General features: G+C 35.8%; 1 protein-coding gene across 2 annotated transcripts in view; it reads right to left on the bottom strand.

Annotated features, from left to right (window-relative positions):
- Positions 1-8,312: 8,312 nt before the first annotated feature.
- RRM1 (ribonucleotide reductase catalytic subunit M1) overlaps positions 8,313-18,991 on the bottom strand; it is a 40,922-nt gene continuing 30,243 nt past the window's right edge. For both annotated transcript variants that reach the window (XM_031962041.1, XM_031962042.1), the window contains exons 16-19: positions 18,463-18,598; positions 17,173-17,268; positions 14,273-14,461; positions 8,313-9,088 (exon numbers count right to left, since the gene is read on the bottom strand). In XM_031962041.1, the coding sequence (XP_031817901.1) occupies positions 8,903-9,088; positions 14,273-14,461; positions 17,173-17,268; positions 18,463-18,598 (607 nt within the window). In that variant the 3' untranslated portion in view covers positions 8,313-8,902. The remainder of the gene's footprint in view (positions 9,089-14,272; positions 14,462-17,172; positions 17,269-18,462; positions 18,599-18,991) is intronic.

The raw sequence follows: 18,991 nt of genomic DNA, 5'->3' as shown, positions 1-18,991 counted from the left end.
TTTTTATTCATAATATCACCATTTTTGCATTGCCTCCAGTTGTACCCCAGGTTCAAAACCTAAGAGAAAAAGTCATTAACTCAATCTTCTCTTCCCATAATCCCATCATTTCTAGTCCCATTGATTATACCTCAGAAGTATCTTTCACACCTATAGCCTCCTCTCCATTCTCTTTGCAACCACTCTAATTCAGACTATCACATCTTCTTAGTTGGATGATCCTAATAGTTTCCTAATGTCTTCCTCCCTTCTACAATCCATTTTTCATACATATACTTAAAAAACCTTCTTAACATATCATTTTGATTTACTCAAAATCCTCAGTGGACTTCATGGGCCCACTGAATAAAATATAAATTCCTGTCATTGCTTAGCTCCAACCTCCTTTTCCAATCTTATCTCACAGTGCTCCAATACTCATGTTCCAAATAAACTTCTGTTGTCTTCCCAATGCTGTCTTTAGTGGGTACTTAAAAATGTTTATTAAATCGGATTGGATTCCCCCATGGACCTCCTTTCTTCACCTTCACCATCTGTTGAAATCCTTTTCCTTCCTTCAAAAGCTAACCTCTTCTTTGATCTTCTGCTACTTAATCGTCTCTTTCCCCATTTGAGACTTTGAAAGCTACATCTTCTGTTTCTACTTTCATATCTCCTGTACTAAGCACAAGATCCTATGCAAAACTGGATCATGAGATCACAAGATTTAGAGCTATACTGGAACGTGGAGTCCACATTGACCAACCCAATCTTTTTACAGACAAGGAAATGGCAGCTCAGAGAAGTTATGTTTTTTGGCCAGAGTCACACAGGTAACACAGAAGTTTGACAAATATTTGTCAAATTAAGCAGAGACTGGAAAGGGAGGCATTGAACCAAAGTTCTAAGTGTGTTTGTTTAAGAAATAGTAGAAGCTGAGAGTATTGCTACTGGGCTTATATCCCAAAGAGATCTTAAAGGGAAAGGGACCTGTATATGCACGAAATGTTTGTGGCAGCCCTCTTTGTAGTGGCTAGAAACTGGAAATTGAATGGATGCCCACCAATTGGAGAATGGCTGAATAAATTGTGGTATATGAATGTTATGGAACAGAAAAGGCCTGGAGAGACTTACATGAACTGATGCTGAGTGAAATGAGCAGAACCAGGAGATCATTATACTCTTCAACAACAATACTATATGATCTATTCTGATGGATGTGATCTTCTTCAATAATGAGATGAACCAAATCAGTTCCATTTGTTCAGTAATGAATAGGACCAGCTATACCCAGCGAAAAAACTCTGGGAGATGACTATGAACCACTACATAGCATTTCCAATCCCTCTGTTTTTGTCCACTTGCATTTTTGAATTCCTTCTCAGGTTAAATTTACATTATTTCAAAGTCCGATTCTTCTTGTGCAGCAAAATAACTGTATAGATATGTATACACATATTGTATTTAACATATACTTTAACATATTTAATATATATTGGTCTACTTGCCATCTGGGGGAGGGGGTGGAGGTAAGGTGAGGAAAAGTTGGACAGAAGATTTTGCAAGGGTCAATGCTGAAAATTTACCCATGCATGTGTTTTGTAAATAAAAAGCCATAATAAAAAAAAAATTAATTAGAAAAGCTTTGGGTCTAGAATTAGGAAGCCCAAGTTCAAATCTGGCCACAAAAGTTATAAGACATTAGGCAAATCACTGTGTTCCTCAATTTCCTCAACTGCAAAGAGGCGAATAATAACACCTATATCCCAGGGTTGTTGTGAAACAAATGAAAAGTACCAGGTAGAGATGAGGAACTATATAAATGCTGGTTATTATTATTAAGAGTCTGGGACATTAAAGGGGGGTGGGGGGAGGAAGAGTAGTTGAAAAGGTAAGGTTGGTCTCAAATTGTTACAGCCTTTAATTGCCAGGTTAACAAGTTGAGATTTATGTCTGCACCTTTTGGCAGCACCTGTATCAATTCATGAAGCAAATCTTTTAAATGTCTACTATGTACCAGTAGTAGGTATCTATCTGCAGGGAATGTGAAGCAAATCATTTCAAAGGTCTTTTTCAGTTCTTTTCTCCAATTCTGATTCTAGGTACATCCTTACCCTCACAAAGTTTACATTTTAACAGGAGATGTGACCTAAATGTCATGAAAAGTTAACCAGTCAAGTTTCAGTTCTGCCACTCACTCCTTTCCCAGGGACTTGTTGTGGAAGCATCTGCTTCCCTTCTCTCAGCCCCACTTATAAAATAAATTAAATTAAATCAGTCTCTTCCCAACTTGAATTCTAAGACTCCATCAAACAATTCAGGAATATCCACATGACCTGTTGGCATCAGATACCATTCTTCTATCCTATTGCAGTAAAAATATCTAGGTCATTTCTACTCACTTTTATCTGCTTTTCAGTTTCCCACATTCTCCTCTCCGCTGTTCCCCCACCCCACCATTATATTGAAAGACATGTATGTAACTGCTATCTTTGGAACATACCTAATTTATCCAGAAGGACCTTCTCCTGACAAAAGGGATGACAGCAAGCTTATAATGAATCAAAAAATGGATAATATACAGGGCTCAATGTTGGTTGTTGTTGTTGTTCATACCATACTCTACCTTGTGTGATCCTTCCCATCTCTAGGGATTGAAGTCTTACCTGATCAAGTCCCAAATGCTCCCCCTTCCAAGAAGCTTCCCCTGATCTCCAATTCAATCAGAAAGTCTTACACCTACCACAGTTAAGAATTCCTTAATTGTAGGTCTTCAAGGAAAGGCTAAATGACAGGCTATTCATCAATTGTAGAGGGAATTATATGAAAACTCAGGTAACACTACTTTTCTTGGGCACTTAACCATATTTTACTTTTACTGTATTTTGATCTGTAACTTATTGGTGTCCCATCTTAGTCTGTGAAGGCTTTGAATGCAGCAATCATATTACACCATATCTATCTTAGCCTCACCTCGATAACCTACAACAATATTCTGCAGGTGGAAGATATTTAATGAGTATTTGCCAATCAGATAAACATAATAACTTACTTTATAGTATTCCTCTAAACCACTTGACAGGCCAACTATTTCTAAGGGAGGTGACATGTATATTTGCTACACATACTCAATTAGTATCAGGATAATCTGGCATGAGTTTCACAGACGAACCAACCAGCATGAAAAAAATTGTTATCCACCAGGGCTTGTGAATTTCCAAAGATAGATTCCTCCCATCTCTACAGAAAACTTTATGCTCATACAACCATGCAACCTCCCCATACACAAACATATATATACCATATTGCTCCAAATATAAGGTCACATTTTCTTCACTCCCTCTTATCTAAAACCTGGCTTTGGCCCATATTTGCTCTTATAATGCTGCAAACTTAAGGCACTAGAGTCTCCATAACTGCAGCACAAATTGCATTCCCCCCAACCGATAGAGATACTGAAAAGAGCTTATGCTGGGCACCTTGGTTATTGATTACTAGGGTAGCTAGGTAGTGCATAGATCACCAGGTATGTTGTCAGACCCAAGTTCAAATCTGGCCTCAGGTACATAATAGCTATATGACTCTGGGCAAGACTTAACCTTTTTGTCTGTTTCTTCATCTATAAAATAAATAATAGTTACAGCATTCATCTCCTAGGATTGTTATGAAGATCAAGTGAAAAAACAAATGTAAAGCACATAACATAATGCCTAACACATTTTAAATACTATATAATTGGTATTATAGCTCAAGGGAAGCAACTGGCCTAAAAGTCCCCCTTCCAAAAAGTTTGCTCCTTAGACTCTGCTTTGTCATTTAAAGTTTCCTTATTTGCTAATAAGGGCAGGAATTTATACAGTGCTTTATAACTTAGAAACCAGTAACTTTCCAACCATAGTTTTATCTTTTTCCCTCACAACCACCCTGTAAAGTGAGTAGAACAAGTATTATCCTCATTCTAAAGATGAAGAAACTAAGGTTCAGAGGTCTTAGGATCCAAGACTTTATGACCATCTAGTCCAATTTCCCCATTTTTATCAATGAAGAAACAGATTGTGAGGTATGGGGGTTAAAATTATCCTACCTACAATAAAAGACATGGAGGTAGAGCTCTGAGCCAAGGGCATTTTATTAAAGGGTCCATGGTCCCCTCTACTGAAGTAGACCTCAGATCTTCCTCACAATCTGAGATGCCTCCTCCATCCAGGGCCCTATTTTTATAGGGTTAGATATGAAATCACTCTGAAACAGCTATACCAAAAACAGTAATTCCATTGATTGGCATGGGATGCATAAAATAATATAATGTCAGAAGGGTCAAAAGTTACGTGAAACAAGCAATATTTCCACAGGCTTCTCCATAGTTTGGGCAGGAGGAAATGGTACAAGCATTGTATAGTGACCTAAGATGTATTCAGGAAAGACTAGTGCATCTGGTGTGAAGCGCTGAATACTTTACAGGGATGCTTTCCACCTTAGGTGGTCACCTGATCCACCTCCCTCTCACCTGTGGCTCCAAGAAGCTAGAGCATGCACAGCAGCCACACTCCAGCAAACCCTTTTGGGAGACAGGCTAACCCAGGTTGAGGGTAACTGAAAGATCTCAAAACCCTACAGTGAATTAGGTGTTTACCCCAGGCACGTAAAAACTTCCCCTGGTGAAATGGGCAGATAAGAACAATTTATTCCAATAGCCACGTAGGTAGGTGAAGCAGGTGATGTGGAGTGCTTAGAGCTTGGTTAGACATCAAAGACAGAAAAGTCATCCACTGCATCATGAGTCATCACCAGTGGTCTTGACTCTTCTGCCAGTGACAATAGTAGCTTTAGAAGAGAGAGAGTGTGAGACTGATGACTTTGTGCAACTGTCCCACTTAAATCCAATTTATACACAAATCAAAAAAGGTCAGTACAAACATATTTTGGGAGACTTTCTTTTAGTTGTGATCTCTGCTACACTGAGCTTGGTCACCATGACAAGACAAACAAGGCTGAAGAAAGGACCTTTAACTTTCTATAGCAGCTCATAGTTCAGGGATTTAGAAACATAATTTTGATGATTCAAATTGATAAATACTGATTGAAATAGACTAGCAGTGCAAATGAACCACTTCTCATTTGCAAAGTGATTTGTCCAATCACACAGGATTTGAAGCTAAATCTTCCGAGTCCAGTGTTCTTTTCATACAGCCATGTTCCTCACTTCTAAATATCTTGAGTCCAAGGCTGCTGCACAAAATGCAGAGGAAGTTCTGTGTAGCTCAGTGTACACAGAGGAGTCGGCAGAGGAAAGAGGCAAGTACTATTAATCTCATGGAGAAATGAGATTTCCAAGTTTTTGAGTGATTTTAAACAGGGGCATTTGAAGGTAATCCATTGGTGTTAGGTTCAAAATTTAATGTCAAAGCAACAGGCACTGTTGCATATACTGGGGGTACAAAGATAAAAATAACAATCTGCCCTGTCCTCTAATAGCTTACATCATATTGAGGAAAACACAAGATACATAAAAATGTAAATGCAAAATACTCAAATTTCCTCATCTATAAAATAAGCCAGAGAAGAAAATGGTAAACCACTTCAATATCTGCCAAGAAAACCCCAAATGAGGTCAGAGTCTAACATGACTGAAATGATTCAACAAAAAGAGCAGGGCAGGAATAAACTAAAATTAGGTAATCAAGAAAAGCACAGTGAAGGAGATAGAATTTCAGCTGAGTCTTGAAAAGTCTCAGGAATTCTAAGAGACAGGGTGAGGAAGGAGTCCATTCCAAGTATGGGGACTGCCTTTGGAAAAACACAAAAGCAGGGGACAGAAGATGGTATGCAGGAAACAGCAAAGAGGTCACTGACTAGAATGTAAAGTTCATGAAGGAAAATAATATAAAATGTTATCCAGAAAAATAGGTTGGAGGTATATGAAGTATTTTAAATGCCCCAAAGTAGGAAGTTTGTATTTTATTTTAGAGGCATTAAGAAACTAATGAAATTCTAAGAGCAGGAGAATGACATAATTAAATGTTGAGCTTTAGGGATTCTGAAATTAGCAACTGTGGAAAACAGATTGGTAAGATCAATTTAGAGGATGTATTTTAATAGTTCAGGGCTTGAAATTAGAATGGAGAGAAAGAAATTCCAATAATTCTGAGAAGTTTGGATTACAAAGATTTTAAAACAAATTAAATATAAAGGGAACAAAAAATGAAGAGTTAAAGTTGTAAGCCTATACTATAAGTCAAGAGATAGTAAGGCCTTTACCCCAAAAAAAAGGGAATAAGTTTACTCAAGAATGCTTTGACTATAAATTTTTGTTTCAAAGTTTTTGCTTCATTTTTTTTAATGGAGAAAGATGGAAAGGGGGGGGGGGGAATCTGTCATTTGAAAAAAAAAATATATAGGTTGTGTATATATATAAAATAACATGCACACGAGGGGAGGAATGGAAGGTGAAAAAGCAAAAGCAATTAGTGTAAGCAGTTTTTTTTCTGAGCATTGGTAATGAAAAAGAAGGGAGGTAGAGGATACCTCTGAAAGGATAGCAGGACCAATTAAAGACTTTTTAAGGATGAAAGCAACTCCAGTTGCTTCAACCAATCCTCATAAGGACACAAAGGCCCTTCACCATCTTGTTTGCCCTTCTGCAGATTACTAATGTCCATCTAAAACTATGGAGCCTTGAACTGAACACAAAAATACAGATAAAGTCTGATGTGGGCAGAATACAACAGGACTATCATTTCCTTATTCTTAGAAGATATAATATCCTTAATGCAGTCTATGATTACATTAGCTTTTTGGCTGCCACATATCACTGGCATACTCAGTTTGCAGAATTCTCTCAAACTCTTGGGACATATCCATCAATGGGGTACTAATAATTACAGGTCAATGATAGAAAATGAAAGAGATTTATTAATATGCTAAGGAATTGGCTTTCACAGCTAGCAGATTCATTTTCAAGGGTTTTGGTTTTTATAATCTTTTATAAACTTTAAGATTCTGCAGCATTCGGTAGCAGCTAAGAATAGAAATGTAAAACATTTCACAGAGGGAAGAATAGAGGAAAAGGGAGATCAGAGAAGGAAGGGGAAGTATTTGGAATGCAAATGGAGGGATAATTATAGAATTAAGAAAACATTTCCAGTTCAAGAGCAGGAGACAAGAGATCAAATACTTACACAATTATAAAAGAAGTATTTTTAAGGCAAAATTTCATGAACTCTTATCCAAGAAGAGGAAGTTGCTCTCTACTTCTACTATACTGTCACAGCATATATGACATCATCTGTTCTACCATGTCCTTGCACAGGAGCTTGGGGACTTTCTAATATTAGGCCATGTAGAGATTGGAGACTTCTATGTTGTTGGTTCATTAAGATGTTGCAAAAATAATTTTGATATCTATTTCCCCCACCAGTAATCCACAACCTCAATATTTTTCATAACAATGACTATGTAGCTATGACTTCTCTATTTTGTACTGGTAAAATTGTTTTTCTGCACACAAATTTAAGACTCTATATTGATCCTTATTGAATTTCATCTCATCAGATTTAAAACAATGCTTTTAAAGATCTTTTGGAATATTGATTTGTCCTCTAGTCTGTTAGCTATTTGTCCTTCCCAGGTTAACATCATCTGCCATCATTTGATGACATACTTTTATCTATATACCTAGGTTTCTTTATCTAAATCATTAGTAAAAATACTACACAGCACAAAAGCAAGTACAGATAGATCTTTGGAATACTTCACTCCACTACTGGTATGACGTGATACCAATAAGGTCTGATAGGAGGCAAATGAGAAATCTAAACGACATGGTTCAGGAAAACTTGAGTGAGAAAACATTGTCAATTACAGGGAAATATGACATTTAGTAATTGATTATTAGGAGCCAAGTGGTAGAAATATTTTTTTTTTCAGTAGTTGCTGTGTTCTCCCAGTTTCATCTCTAGTTTAGGTCAACAGAAAAAAGCTAAGAGTTCTATCCTACACAACATGTACACAAGAACATAAATGTTGTCATTTTTCAAGTTTTTCCTCATAGTTCGAGTACTTGCTTGTAGGTTTGCATAGACTTTTAGGGCTGGAAAAGATCATCTAATCCCAACTCCACTCTTCTTTTTACAGATAAAGAAACTTAAGATCCTGAGAAGGGAAAATTACCATCATACAGTGATAGATGGAGTCAGAAATAGAATCCACATCTTCTAGATTGAACACCAGAGTTTTTTCTGCTGTACAAAGCAAAGCTGTGACAATGTGATGACAAGATGTGAGAAATCATTTGAGATGAAAACCATTAACAAAATTAGTTGAGACACAAAACATTCACCTTTTAAGAGGAAAGTGTGCATCTTTATTTCAGATTGACCTAGTGGTCAGCCCTGTTTCCATATGAGGATCCATATGAGTAAATCAGAAGAGGGATAAAATCCAAAACATCTTGGGAAAAGCCATTTCTGTGTGTCTTAATGCTAAATACTGATAAGGCAGAGAAACCCAAGCTTCCTGGGGAGGGGTGAGGGAGTAGATATGCCAACAATTCTCAGGGGCCAACAATCTGCTTTTCCTTTAGTGGCAACATACCAACCTCAAAAGAGACCTCAGCCAAGTGAGATGACAATCTGCAGAGGATACTCACTCAGGGTAGGGCCAAAGGAAGTGACCAAGCCCCAGACGACCACTTTCTCTTTCCTGCTCATCCACTGAGTCCAAAATGACTTCTTCACTCCCAAAACACCAGCAGAAAAATATTTTCATACTGCTCTGAAATAGTACTTGATATGCATTGATCATTTCCTGCACTAAAGTCCAGCAAAGCCTCACCTCTTCAAGCAAATTCACTACATCTATCTATGCCCAAAGAGACAGTGTGGCTTCCAAAGAAGTGCTGGCCTCCTCTTCTGATTCTTCCTTCTCAGGATCCACACATCAGGCACTCATCTCTGTTTTCTAAAGAGCAAACCATGGCTGCTGTGTTCCTCTCCTTTTCCTCATCCTTCAACACCTTCTCCTTCTCTTTCAGTTTTTCCTTATTCAGAGTGAACTGAATGGGATTAGCTGCTGGTCTTGTCCTCAAATAATACATTCCAGTCTTCAGACCCTAAAGGAAGAACAATTATAATTATTAGCAGAAGTCTGCTCATCAGATCAAAATTTAGATCAAATCCAATGTGACAGCCTCACATATTTAGCTCTTTCATTTACTCATATTGATGGCATAAGAAAGGAATCCTTGAAACTCCCACAATTGATAAACATGCTTTACATCTCTAAAATGCATTAATCAATCAGGCATATAAAACACACAGAAAGAACACAATGATAATGCTAATAACAATAATAATTGACATTTACACAGCATTTTGAAAATTGTTTGCACCTCATTTGAACCTCGCAACTACCCTGTGAAGTGGGTGCTACTGGTATTATTATCCTCACTTTAAAGACAAAGAAGTCAGAATTCAGATCATGAAGCTTGTCCATGGGTCACACATCTATTAACCATCTGAAGTAGGATAGAAATCCAAATTTTTTTGACTCCACAACCCAACACTCTACCCACTAAGCCAATAATAACTGTCAAAAAAAAGTGAGCAAAACCAGCTGTACCAGATTTAAACTATATTATAAAGCAGCAGTCATCAAAACCATTTGGCTAAGAAATAGAGAAGTTGATCAGTGGAATAGGTTAGGTTCACAGACAATGACTATAACAATCTAGTATTTGACAAACCCAAAGGCCCCACCTTTTGAGATAAGAATTCACTATTTGACAAAAACTGCTGGGAAAATTGGAAACTAGCAGGGCAGAAAGTAAGCACACACCTACACCTAACACCATATACCAAGATAAGGTCTAAATGGGTTCATGATCTAGACATAAAGTATGATATAAACAAATTAGAAGAACATAGGATAGTTTACCACCTCTCAGATTTGTGGAGGAGGAAGGAATTTGTGAACCAAAGAAGAACTAGAGACCATTATTGATCATAAAATAGATAATTTTGATTATATTAAGTTAAAAAGTTTTTGTACAAACAAAATTAATGAAGAAAAGATTAGAAGGGAAGCAATAAACTGGGAAAACATTTTTACATCCAAAGGATCTGATAAAGGCCTCATTTCTAAAATATATAGAGAACTGATTCAAATTTATAATAGTTCAAGCCATTCTCCAATTGATAAATGGTCAAAGGATATGAATAGATGATTTTCAGATGAAGAAATTAAAACTATATGTAGTCACATGAAAAGCTGCTTCAAATCACTATTGATCAGAGAAATGCAAATTAAGACAACTAAGATACCATTACATACCTGTTAGATTAGTAAAGATAATGACAAATGTTGGAGGGGGATGTGGGAAAACTGGGACATTGATACATTGTTAGAGGAACTGTGAACGGATCCAACCACTCTGGAGAGCAATTAGAAACTACACTCAAAAAGTTATCAAACTGTGCATATCCTTTGATTCAGCAGTGTTACTACTGGGCTTATATCCCAAAGAGATACTAAAGAAGGGAAAGGGACCCACATATGCAGAAAGGTGTGTGTGGCAGCCCTCTTTGTAGTGGCAAGAAACTGGAAACTCCATCAATTGGAGAATGGTTGAATAAATTATGGTATACGAATGTTATGGAATATTATTGTTCTGTAAGAAATGACAAGCAGATGATTTCAGAGAGATCTGGAGAGCCTTACATGAACTGATACTGAATGAAATGAGCAGAACCAGATCATCTACACGGCAATAACAAGACTATACAATGATCAATTCTAATGGACATGGTCTCTTCAACAATGAGATGATTCAAGCCAGTTCTAATTGTTCAGTGATGAAGAAAGACATCTACATCCAGAAAGAGAACAATGGGAACAGTGTGGAACACAATATAGCATTCTCACTCTCTTGTTATTTGCTTCCATTTTGTTTTCTTTCTCTTCCTTATTGATCTGATTTTCCTTGTGCAACAAGATAATTGTACAAATATATTTACATATATTAGATCTAATATATATTTCAACATATTGAACATGTATTGGACTACCTGCCAGCTGGGGCAGGGGGGGAGGAAGGGGAAATTTGAAACAAAAGGTTATGCAAGGGTCAATGTTGGAAAAATTACCATGCATATGCTTTGTAAATAAAAAGCTTTAATTAAAAAAAAAAAAGTGAGCAAAAACATAGTGTGAAAACTGAGGCAAAAGGTGCTAGTATGGAGAAAGAAGAAAAATTTCTTGGAGGATGATGTATACTTTGTGTTTTAAGGATGGTTTAAGAAATCATAAACAAAACAGACTGAAAAGACATTGCAAGTATAAGGAACAGCATGAACAAAAAGGTAGGAAATAGAAGACATATTAGAGGCAATTAGGTTCATATGAGAGGTCCAAGAAAGGGAATTTACTAGGAGATAAGGTTAGAAAGGAAGAAAGGGCTTTGGAATGTCAGGCAAATTCTTTTGAACTTTATTCAGGATACAGTAAACACCAATAATTGCAAAGTGATTGTCAAGAGGTAGAAAGTTATAAGCATTATCTTTCAAAGTCCCAATATACCAGTCTCACTAAAGCAGAAAGTATAGAGAAAGAAATAAAAAAAAGCAGGACCTAGATCTTGTTTACCAACGTAAAGAATCTGGACTTTATCCTGTATGAAGAAACTATCAAAAAAAGTTTTTGAAATAGGGAAGTGACAAGTATAAAACAGTAATTTATAATAAGCCAGTCTATTAGTGAGACAAGTGGTACCAGTTAGTGTATATTACAAAAGTCAAGGCATAAGGTGACAAACTTACGCTAATGCTATTATATGTGAATGTTGAAGGATGAAGGGAAGACTTTTTACCAAAAAAAAAAAAAAGTAAGAAAGAAAAAAAAAAAAAAAAAAAGATGAATGGTCCTTGACTGAAAGTGGTTGAAGGAGGAAAGAGGGGGATGAAACAAGTATTTCTTCTTTAATCTCTTTCTTCTCTTATTGCGAAGGCTAGCATTTCTAATACAGTACTGAATAGCAATGGTGATAGTAGGCAAGTTTGTTTCACCCTTGACGTTAATGGGAATGATTCCAGTTTATCCCCATTACATAGGTTTACTGATGGTTTTAAATAGATGCTCCTGATCATTTTAAGGAAAAGTCCATATATTCCTATACTCTCTAGTGTTTTTAATAGGAATGGGTATTAGATTTTATCAAATGCTTTTTCTGCATCTATTGAGATAATCATATGGCTTTTGTTAGTTTTATTACTGATATAGCCAATTATGCTAATAGTTTTCCTAATCATTGAACCAACCTTGTATTCCTGGTGTAAATCCTACTTAGTCATGGTATATTATCCTGGGATGACTTTCTGTGATCTCTTTGCTAATATTTTATTTTAGATTTTTGCATCAATATTCATTAGGGAAATTGGTCTATAATTTTTTTTTTTTTGTTTTCCTCCTATCTGGTTTAGGTATCAATACCATGTCTGTGTCATAAAAGGAATTTGGGAGGAGTCCTTCTTTCCCTATTTTTTCAAGCAGTTTGAATAGTATTAGAGTTAATTGTTCTTTAAATGTTTGGTAGAATTCACATGTAAATCCCTCTGGCCCTGGTGATTTTTTCTTAGGGAGTTGACTAATAGCTTGTTCTATTTCTTTTTCTAAAATGAGCTATTTAAGTAATTTATTTCCTCTTCTGTTAATCTGGGCAATCTATATTTTTGTAGGTATTCCTCCATTTCACTTAGATTATCAAATTTATTGACATAAAGTTGGGCAAAACAACTCCTAACTATTGCTCTAATTTCCTCTTCATTGGTGGAAAGTTTTCCCTTTTCATTTTTGAGACTAACAACTTGATTTTCCTTTTTCCTTCTTCTAATCAAATTAACTAAAGGTTTATCTATTTTGTTGGTTTTTTCATAAAGCCAACTCTTAGTTTTATTGATTAATTCAATAGTTTTCTTACTTTCAAATTTATTAATCTCCCCTTTTATTTTTAAAATTTCAAATTTGACATTTAATTCGGGATTTTTAATTTGTTCTTTTTCTAGCTTTTTTTAGTTATAAGCCCAACTCACTGATCTTCTTTTTCTCTATTTTATGCAAGTAAGCATCTGGAGATATAAAACTCCCCCTAATTACTGGTTTGGCTGCATCCCACAAATTTTGGTATGTTGTCCCATTATTGTCATTCTCTTGGATAAAATTGTGTCCATGATTTGCTTGAAACAAGTAGATGATTAAGCATCTACTATGCACCAGGAACTGTGCTAAACACTTTTCATATAATATCTAAATTGATCCTCACAACTCTAAAAAGTATTAATTCTATTTTACAGTGGAGGGAACTGAGACAAGTTAAGTCCAGGTACACACAGCTAGGAAGTGTTTGAAATCCGATTTGTACTCATCTTTCTGGCTCCAGGAGGAGTATTCTATACTGTCAACTACTTAGATGTAGTTGAGGACAAATATTCTGGTGTCATATACATAGAAGTGATAGCTAAAGCTAAAGCTAAAGGGTATAGGAGTAGATAGAAAAAGGAGAAGGAAACAGAGCTGAAGACTACTGAGTAAATCTGGAAGCTTGTTTCCAAGAAGGAAGGGGAGTCAGTCTGAGAAAGAAGCAGCCAGAAGAAAAAAAGCAAGAAAACTATGACAAGGTCCTTTCAAGGAAGTCTAGAAAGGAAAAAAGGCAGTTTCTGGGGATAAGCTGGCAATATCATCCACTACAGACAGGGTAAAAACAAAGGCCATTGGGAAAGTCCACATTCTAACTCTTAGATGTCATTATCTACCACATTAGGGAAGGTAGACTGCAGAGCCTTTAAGGTCCTTTCCAATGAAATTTCATGATTCTACTATTTGAAATACCTGATGTGAACAAGTTCAATTGAGTAATGGGAAATGAAAGCCATAAGTGGATTTTTAATAGGTGGTAAAGAAATCGAAGTACTGGCTATCTCACCACATTCTATTTAACATTTAGCAAATTATTAATATGTAAAGACCGAATGCCTCCAATATACTTCTAGAAATGATCTCTTATTAAACCCCTGTGCATCACCCTTTATAAGCACATGATCAGACCACAAAACACTATCTAAAATGAAAAGGCCACTGGAAGATGGCTGAAGAGAATGACAGTCATATGTAAGGTGCCAGTTGTCCCAAATGTCCTAAAAGCAAAACAAAAAAAGGGAAAGAACAGAACTCAATGGTACATGACAAACTTGGAGGGTCTAAAATGCAATGGCCTGAGAAGTCTTCTTTATAACCTTTCACTAACCTGCTTCCAACCATAGAAGTGCATGCTGGTGAGTTTGCCATAGTTGGGCTCAGCAATGTGGATATTCAAAGACTGACTCTGATCAATAAATGCCCCTCGATCAGCTGCCATCTTGAGAACAGTTTTCTGAGAGATTTCCCATACAGTCTTATACAATTGCTTCAAGTCTTCAGGAATTTCAGGAATACTCTGAAAGAAGGAAAAGAGCAAACTTATTTTCTCTCAGTCTTGAAGACAACATGAACCACAATGATATAAAAGAAAATAAACTGGACAACGTGAACCACAAGGATATAAAAGAAAATAAACTCTAAAGACTTCAGAATGCTGATCAATGTGGTGATCAATAGCAACTTCAGAGGACTGATGATGAAAGCTTAACTTCACCTCTTGATAAAATAAAGCATTTATTTCCAGACTTAGTCAATGTGTAAATTTGTTTTGCTTGACTATAGAGAGATTTAGGGACGAGGAGGGTTCATAGTCAGTAAGAAGTCACTAGGAAGTAAAAATGACATTTACAAATAGTGTAATACAAGTATTTTTAAGGATGAAAGGTTGGGAAAAGTAGAAGAGAAGAAGTGTAGAAGGAAAAACAAACACAAGCAGAGAACAGTGGCTGGAAAATTAATTCCTAGATTGAATGAATGCCTTGCCTGACATGAAATTAATGAATTTTACTACTTATAAATGAGCAAGCCCACCAAAGACATATCCTACCAAATACATCACAGGAATATTGTGGATTTAAAACAAAAACCCAAGAAAAACAGGCATCTCTAGAGAAACAAGATGTGTTTTAAACTTGATTGTTAGAGCAAGCAACAACCACTCAGGCATGGAAACAAATTTTCACTTTGCTCCTTTGCTATAAAATCTCTGATGATGAGAAGTCCCTTTTTGCCAAAGCTAATCCTTACTTGTACTTTGATTCATTCTCTCTAGAAATTTGTCTCAAAGATCATTCACCAACTCTTTTTGGTCTTCTCTCCCTTTATGGCTCCTTCCCCAATACCTTCATATATATTCTCAGGTCTCCCTCTTTCCTTAAAAAACTGACAACCCTGCTCCCTCCCTCAAATTATAATTTCTTTTCTACTTTTCTGATAAACTAGAAAGTAATTTATACTCACTGCCTCCATTTCCTTACCACCTAATCAGTTTGTAACTCTACCTTTTAAACATCTCTCAAAAGTTTACCAATCGTCTTTTAAATACAAAAACTCTTATCATTCTGCAACTACTAATTTATCCTCTCTGACTAGATGCTCTCTCTTCTCTTGGATTTTAGTCATTTTAGAAAGCAAATCAGAGTTATGCCACAAAAGGCATTTAAACTCTGCGTCCCTCTGACCCATACAAAGAGACCAAAGAAAGAGGAAAAGATCCTGCATCTACAAAAATACTTATTTATAGCAGCTCTTTTTTTGATGACAAAGATCTGAAAACTCAAGGAATGCCAATCAATTAGGGAATGGCTGAACAAATTATGGCACTAGAATGTGATGGAATTTATAGTACTATAAAAAATGAAGAAAGGGTTGTTTCAAAGAAAACTAGGCAAACTTGTATTCACTGATACAGACTGAGGTGAGCAAAGTCAGCACAATTTCCAGAACTATAAGAGCAACATTATAAAAGGAAACAATTGTTAAACACTACAAAACTCTAGTCAATACAATGACCAATCATGATTCTAGGACAACATGATCTCCCAACGAAGAAGTAATGAGCTATTATACAAAGATAGACATATGGAAAATTGTTTTCTTGATTATTATTTTTTACAAGAGTTTCTCTCCTCCCCCACCCCATGGGGGGGGGGGGGGCGGGGGAGGCACAAGGGAAAATTGTTAAGGAAAAATAAATACCTGACAATGGAGGGAAATTTTTTTTTGAATGTTTTTTAAAAGTTTTCTATTCTCATAAATCTCTGCCACAGTCACCCAGTCAACACAGTCCCAATTCAATGCCCAGATTTCTTCTGACGTCCTAGTATTGAATTCTTTCCACTATGCTATGCTGCCTTAAAAGCACTAGAGACTTTGAATAAAAGTTTTAACAGTGCTTAGAATATAAGACAGACTTCAAGAAGTTGAGAAGTGATTAGATAATAAATGAGTTGAGTATGAACTATTCCTTTTAGGAGTTTAGCAGTAAAGAGAAGGAAAGATACAGAACAAACAATTTGAAGAAACAAGATTTGAGAGTGGGAGAGGGAAGCAGAGAGCAAACAGGGAGGGGAACATTTATAGAGGAAAAGGGAGAAGCATAAAGGGAAGAGAAAATCAATATAAGAGAATGATCAATTCAGCAGATTTCCCAAGAAAATATCATTTACATAAATATTGTTTTGTGGTATGCACCTAAAGTCTGTTATTATTTGAATACCCACTTCTGGCATTGTCCAGTGACTAGAGCAAGATTTTTAACTTGGGGTCCATAAACTAAGATGGGAAAATTTTTTTAAACTAACTTCTAAATGAAATTTTGCATTTCTTTCCATTATAAATTTTTAATAATGGTTTAAAAAAAGGGGGGGCCCATCAGATAACCAAAGGGACCAAAGAGGTCCATGACACGTAAAGGTTAAGAATTCCTGGCCTAAGGGGATCAGTATTATAAGTTTACTGACTTCAGTTACTCCTGACCTTTTTAATTATGTGTTCCTTCTTAACTTCAAATCCTTATAGCTGAACAAAATAACTGAAAGGTAAGGACTGTTTGGCCCATGCAATAATGCTGTTGGTGACTGTGAGTACTAGATAATGATGTAGACTTACTCTATAATCAACTCTAGGCAATATTATCCTCTGGGAGAAATATGGTCCTCTGAGCAGAGGGCAGAGAGGCAGAGGGGCAGCAAGGTTAACATCATACATTTCACTCTTATTTTATACCTGGATAGAGCCGTTACATGCAATTATCTGGTTTTTCATCTCTTCATTCCACAAGCCTCGCTCTGTCAGATCTTTCAGCAAGTGAGGATTCACAATCTAAGTAGAATGGTAGATTAGATATAAAGAAAAATCAACATGTAAAAGTGACTACCATAAAATCACAAAGAATAAGCAAGGCCCAAAGAAAAAGTAAAAAGATACCTGGCACCTCATTATTGTGCAGAGGTGTGAAGTTCCTAGATTGAAAAAACCTGAAATCACATGCAATATTTTACAAATATTGGTTGGTTTTACAGATTTTTTTCTACTCTTACTCTTTTTCTTTAAAAAAAAAAAAAAAAAACATTTAATTATACAAGATAGTTCGAGCAGAAGGAGGAAGGCTGGGGGAAATGTTAATGATGGAAAAACATAAGATATCAATTTTTAAAAAGTTTAAATAAGAAAAAAAAAAGAAAATAACAAGGCAACATAAAAAAAAAAAAAAAAAAAAACATGGAAATACAAATTTATGTGCTCAGACCTAAAGGAATGAGGCTATTAAAAAACTGTTTAAAAATAGGTTGTGAAGCAAATAAAAATTTAAATGAAGTCCAAGTTCTCATCTACAACATTTGAATCCTATATACAGTTTCAGAATCTGATTATATAAGAGAGAGAACCAATAATTATATTACAGCCTAGGTACCTTTCTACTGATGGAATCATTCAAAAATACACAGCAAAAGTACAATTAGGTAATTAAGAAAAAATTTAATTAAATCCTCCAAAACTTGAATAAAGAAATAAAATCCCAGGTATGGGATTCCATATCCAAATATAAAATCATAATCTGCAAAAAAACCAGAAAGGCCTTTTGACAATCATCTTTTTTAACCCCTTCATTTTAGTGATGAAGAAACTAAAGTCCAAAAAGAAGTGATTTGTTCAAAATCACAGCAATGCTGCACAGATTCTTAAATTAATCAACATAGTTATAATGTGAGCTCCTTGCAAATGAAGACTGTTTCACTTTTAGCATTTCTATCTCCAGCACCTTGCAAATAGCAAACTTAATAAATGACTATTGATTGATGGCTATAAAGAATCAAAAATTAGCTAAGGTCAATGTACATGACTGATTAGTTTGCTTTCCAACCTACATCTCTTATTGCATTTAGGTATTATCAACACAGCCCCAAGAAGCCAAAGTAGAAATAAGTGCACACCTAAAATTAACTGAGCTACTAGTAAAGCGGGTTAGCTGTCACAAAGCTTAAAAGATATTTTCCAAGTCAGTACTCTCCTCACCTGAAATTCTCCTGACAGGACTCTCCGAGTATAAATATTGCTGGTGTAAGGTTCAATGGACTCATTATTCCCTAAAATCTGAGCAGTAGAGGCAGTTGGCATTGGGGCAAGCAGCAAACTGTTTCTGATGCCATACCTAGAAAAAAAGTCAAAATCTAGTATTGGCCTAAGAGCTAAAATCTGCCAAAAGTACAAGAATGTAACCAACAGATTCAGTAAAGGCTTGACTTCTTATAAAAACAACAGAAGGCTCACTCCTGGACAAGAGAATAATTATAATGATTACATGGCTGGTGTCTCTGTGTAAGCAGACCCAAATTCCCTGACCTATGCCACCCATATTTTGGCACTCAGAGGACACTGCTTTCATGTTTAGAGACAGACAATATATATGTTTATTTCATGAGGTTCAACTTATTTTAGGGCATAAATATGTATGTATTTGACAAACCTATACTATATACTTACATGTATACATTTCTTAATACTAAGCATCTTTATATTCCACATTCTCTAAATAAGGGAAAAT

Source organism: Sarcophilus harrisii, chromosome 3 (genome assembly GCF_902635505.1).
Source record: "Sarcophilus harrisii chromosome 3, mSarHar1.11, whole genome shotgun sequence".
In the NCBI taxonomy this organism is placed as follows: domain Eukaryota; kingdom Metazoa; phylum Chordata; class Mammalia; order Dasyuromorphia; family Dasyuridae; genus Sarcophilus; species Sarcophilus harrisii.
Note: the sequence above shows the minus strand (reverse complement) of the source record. Positions and strands in the feature narration are given on the sequence as shown.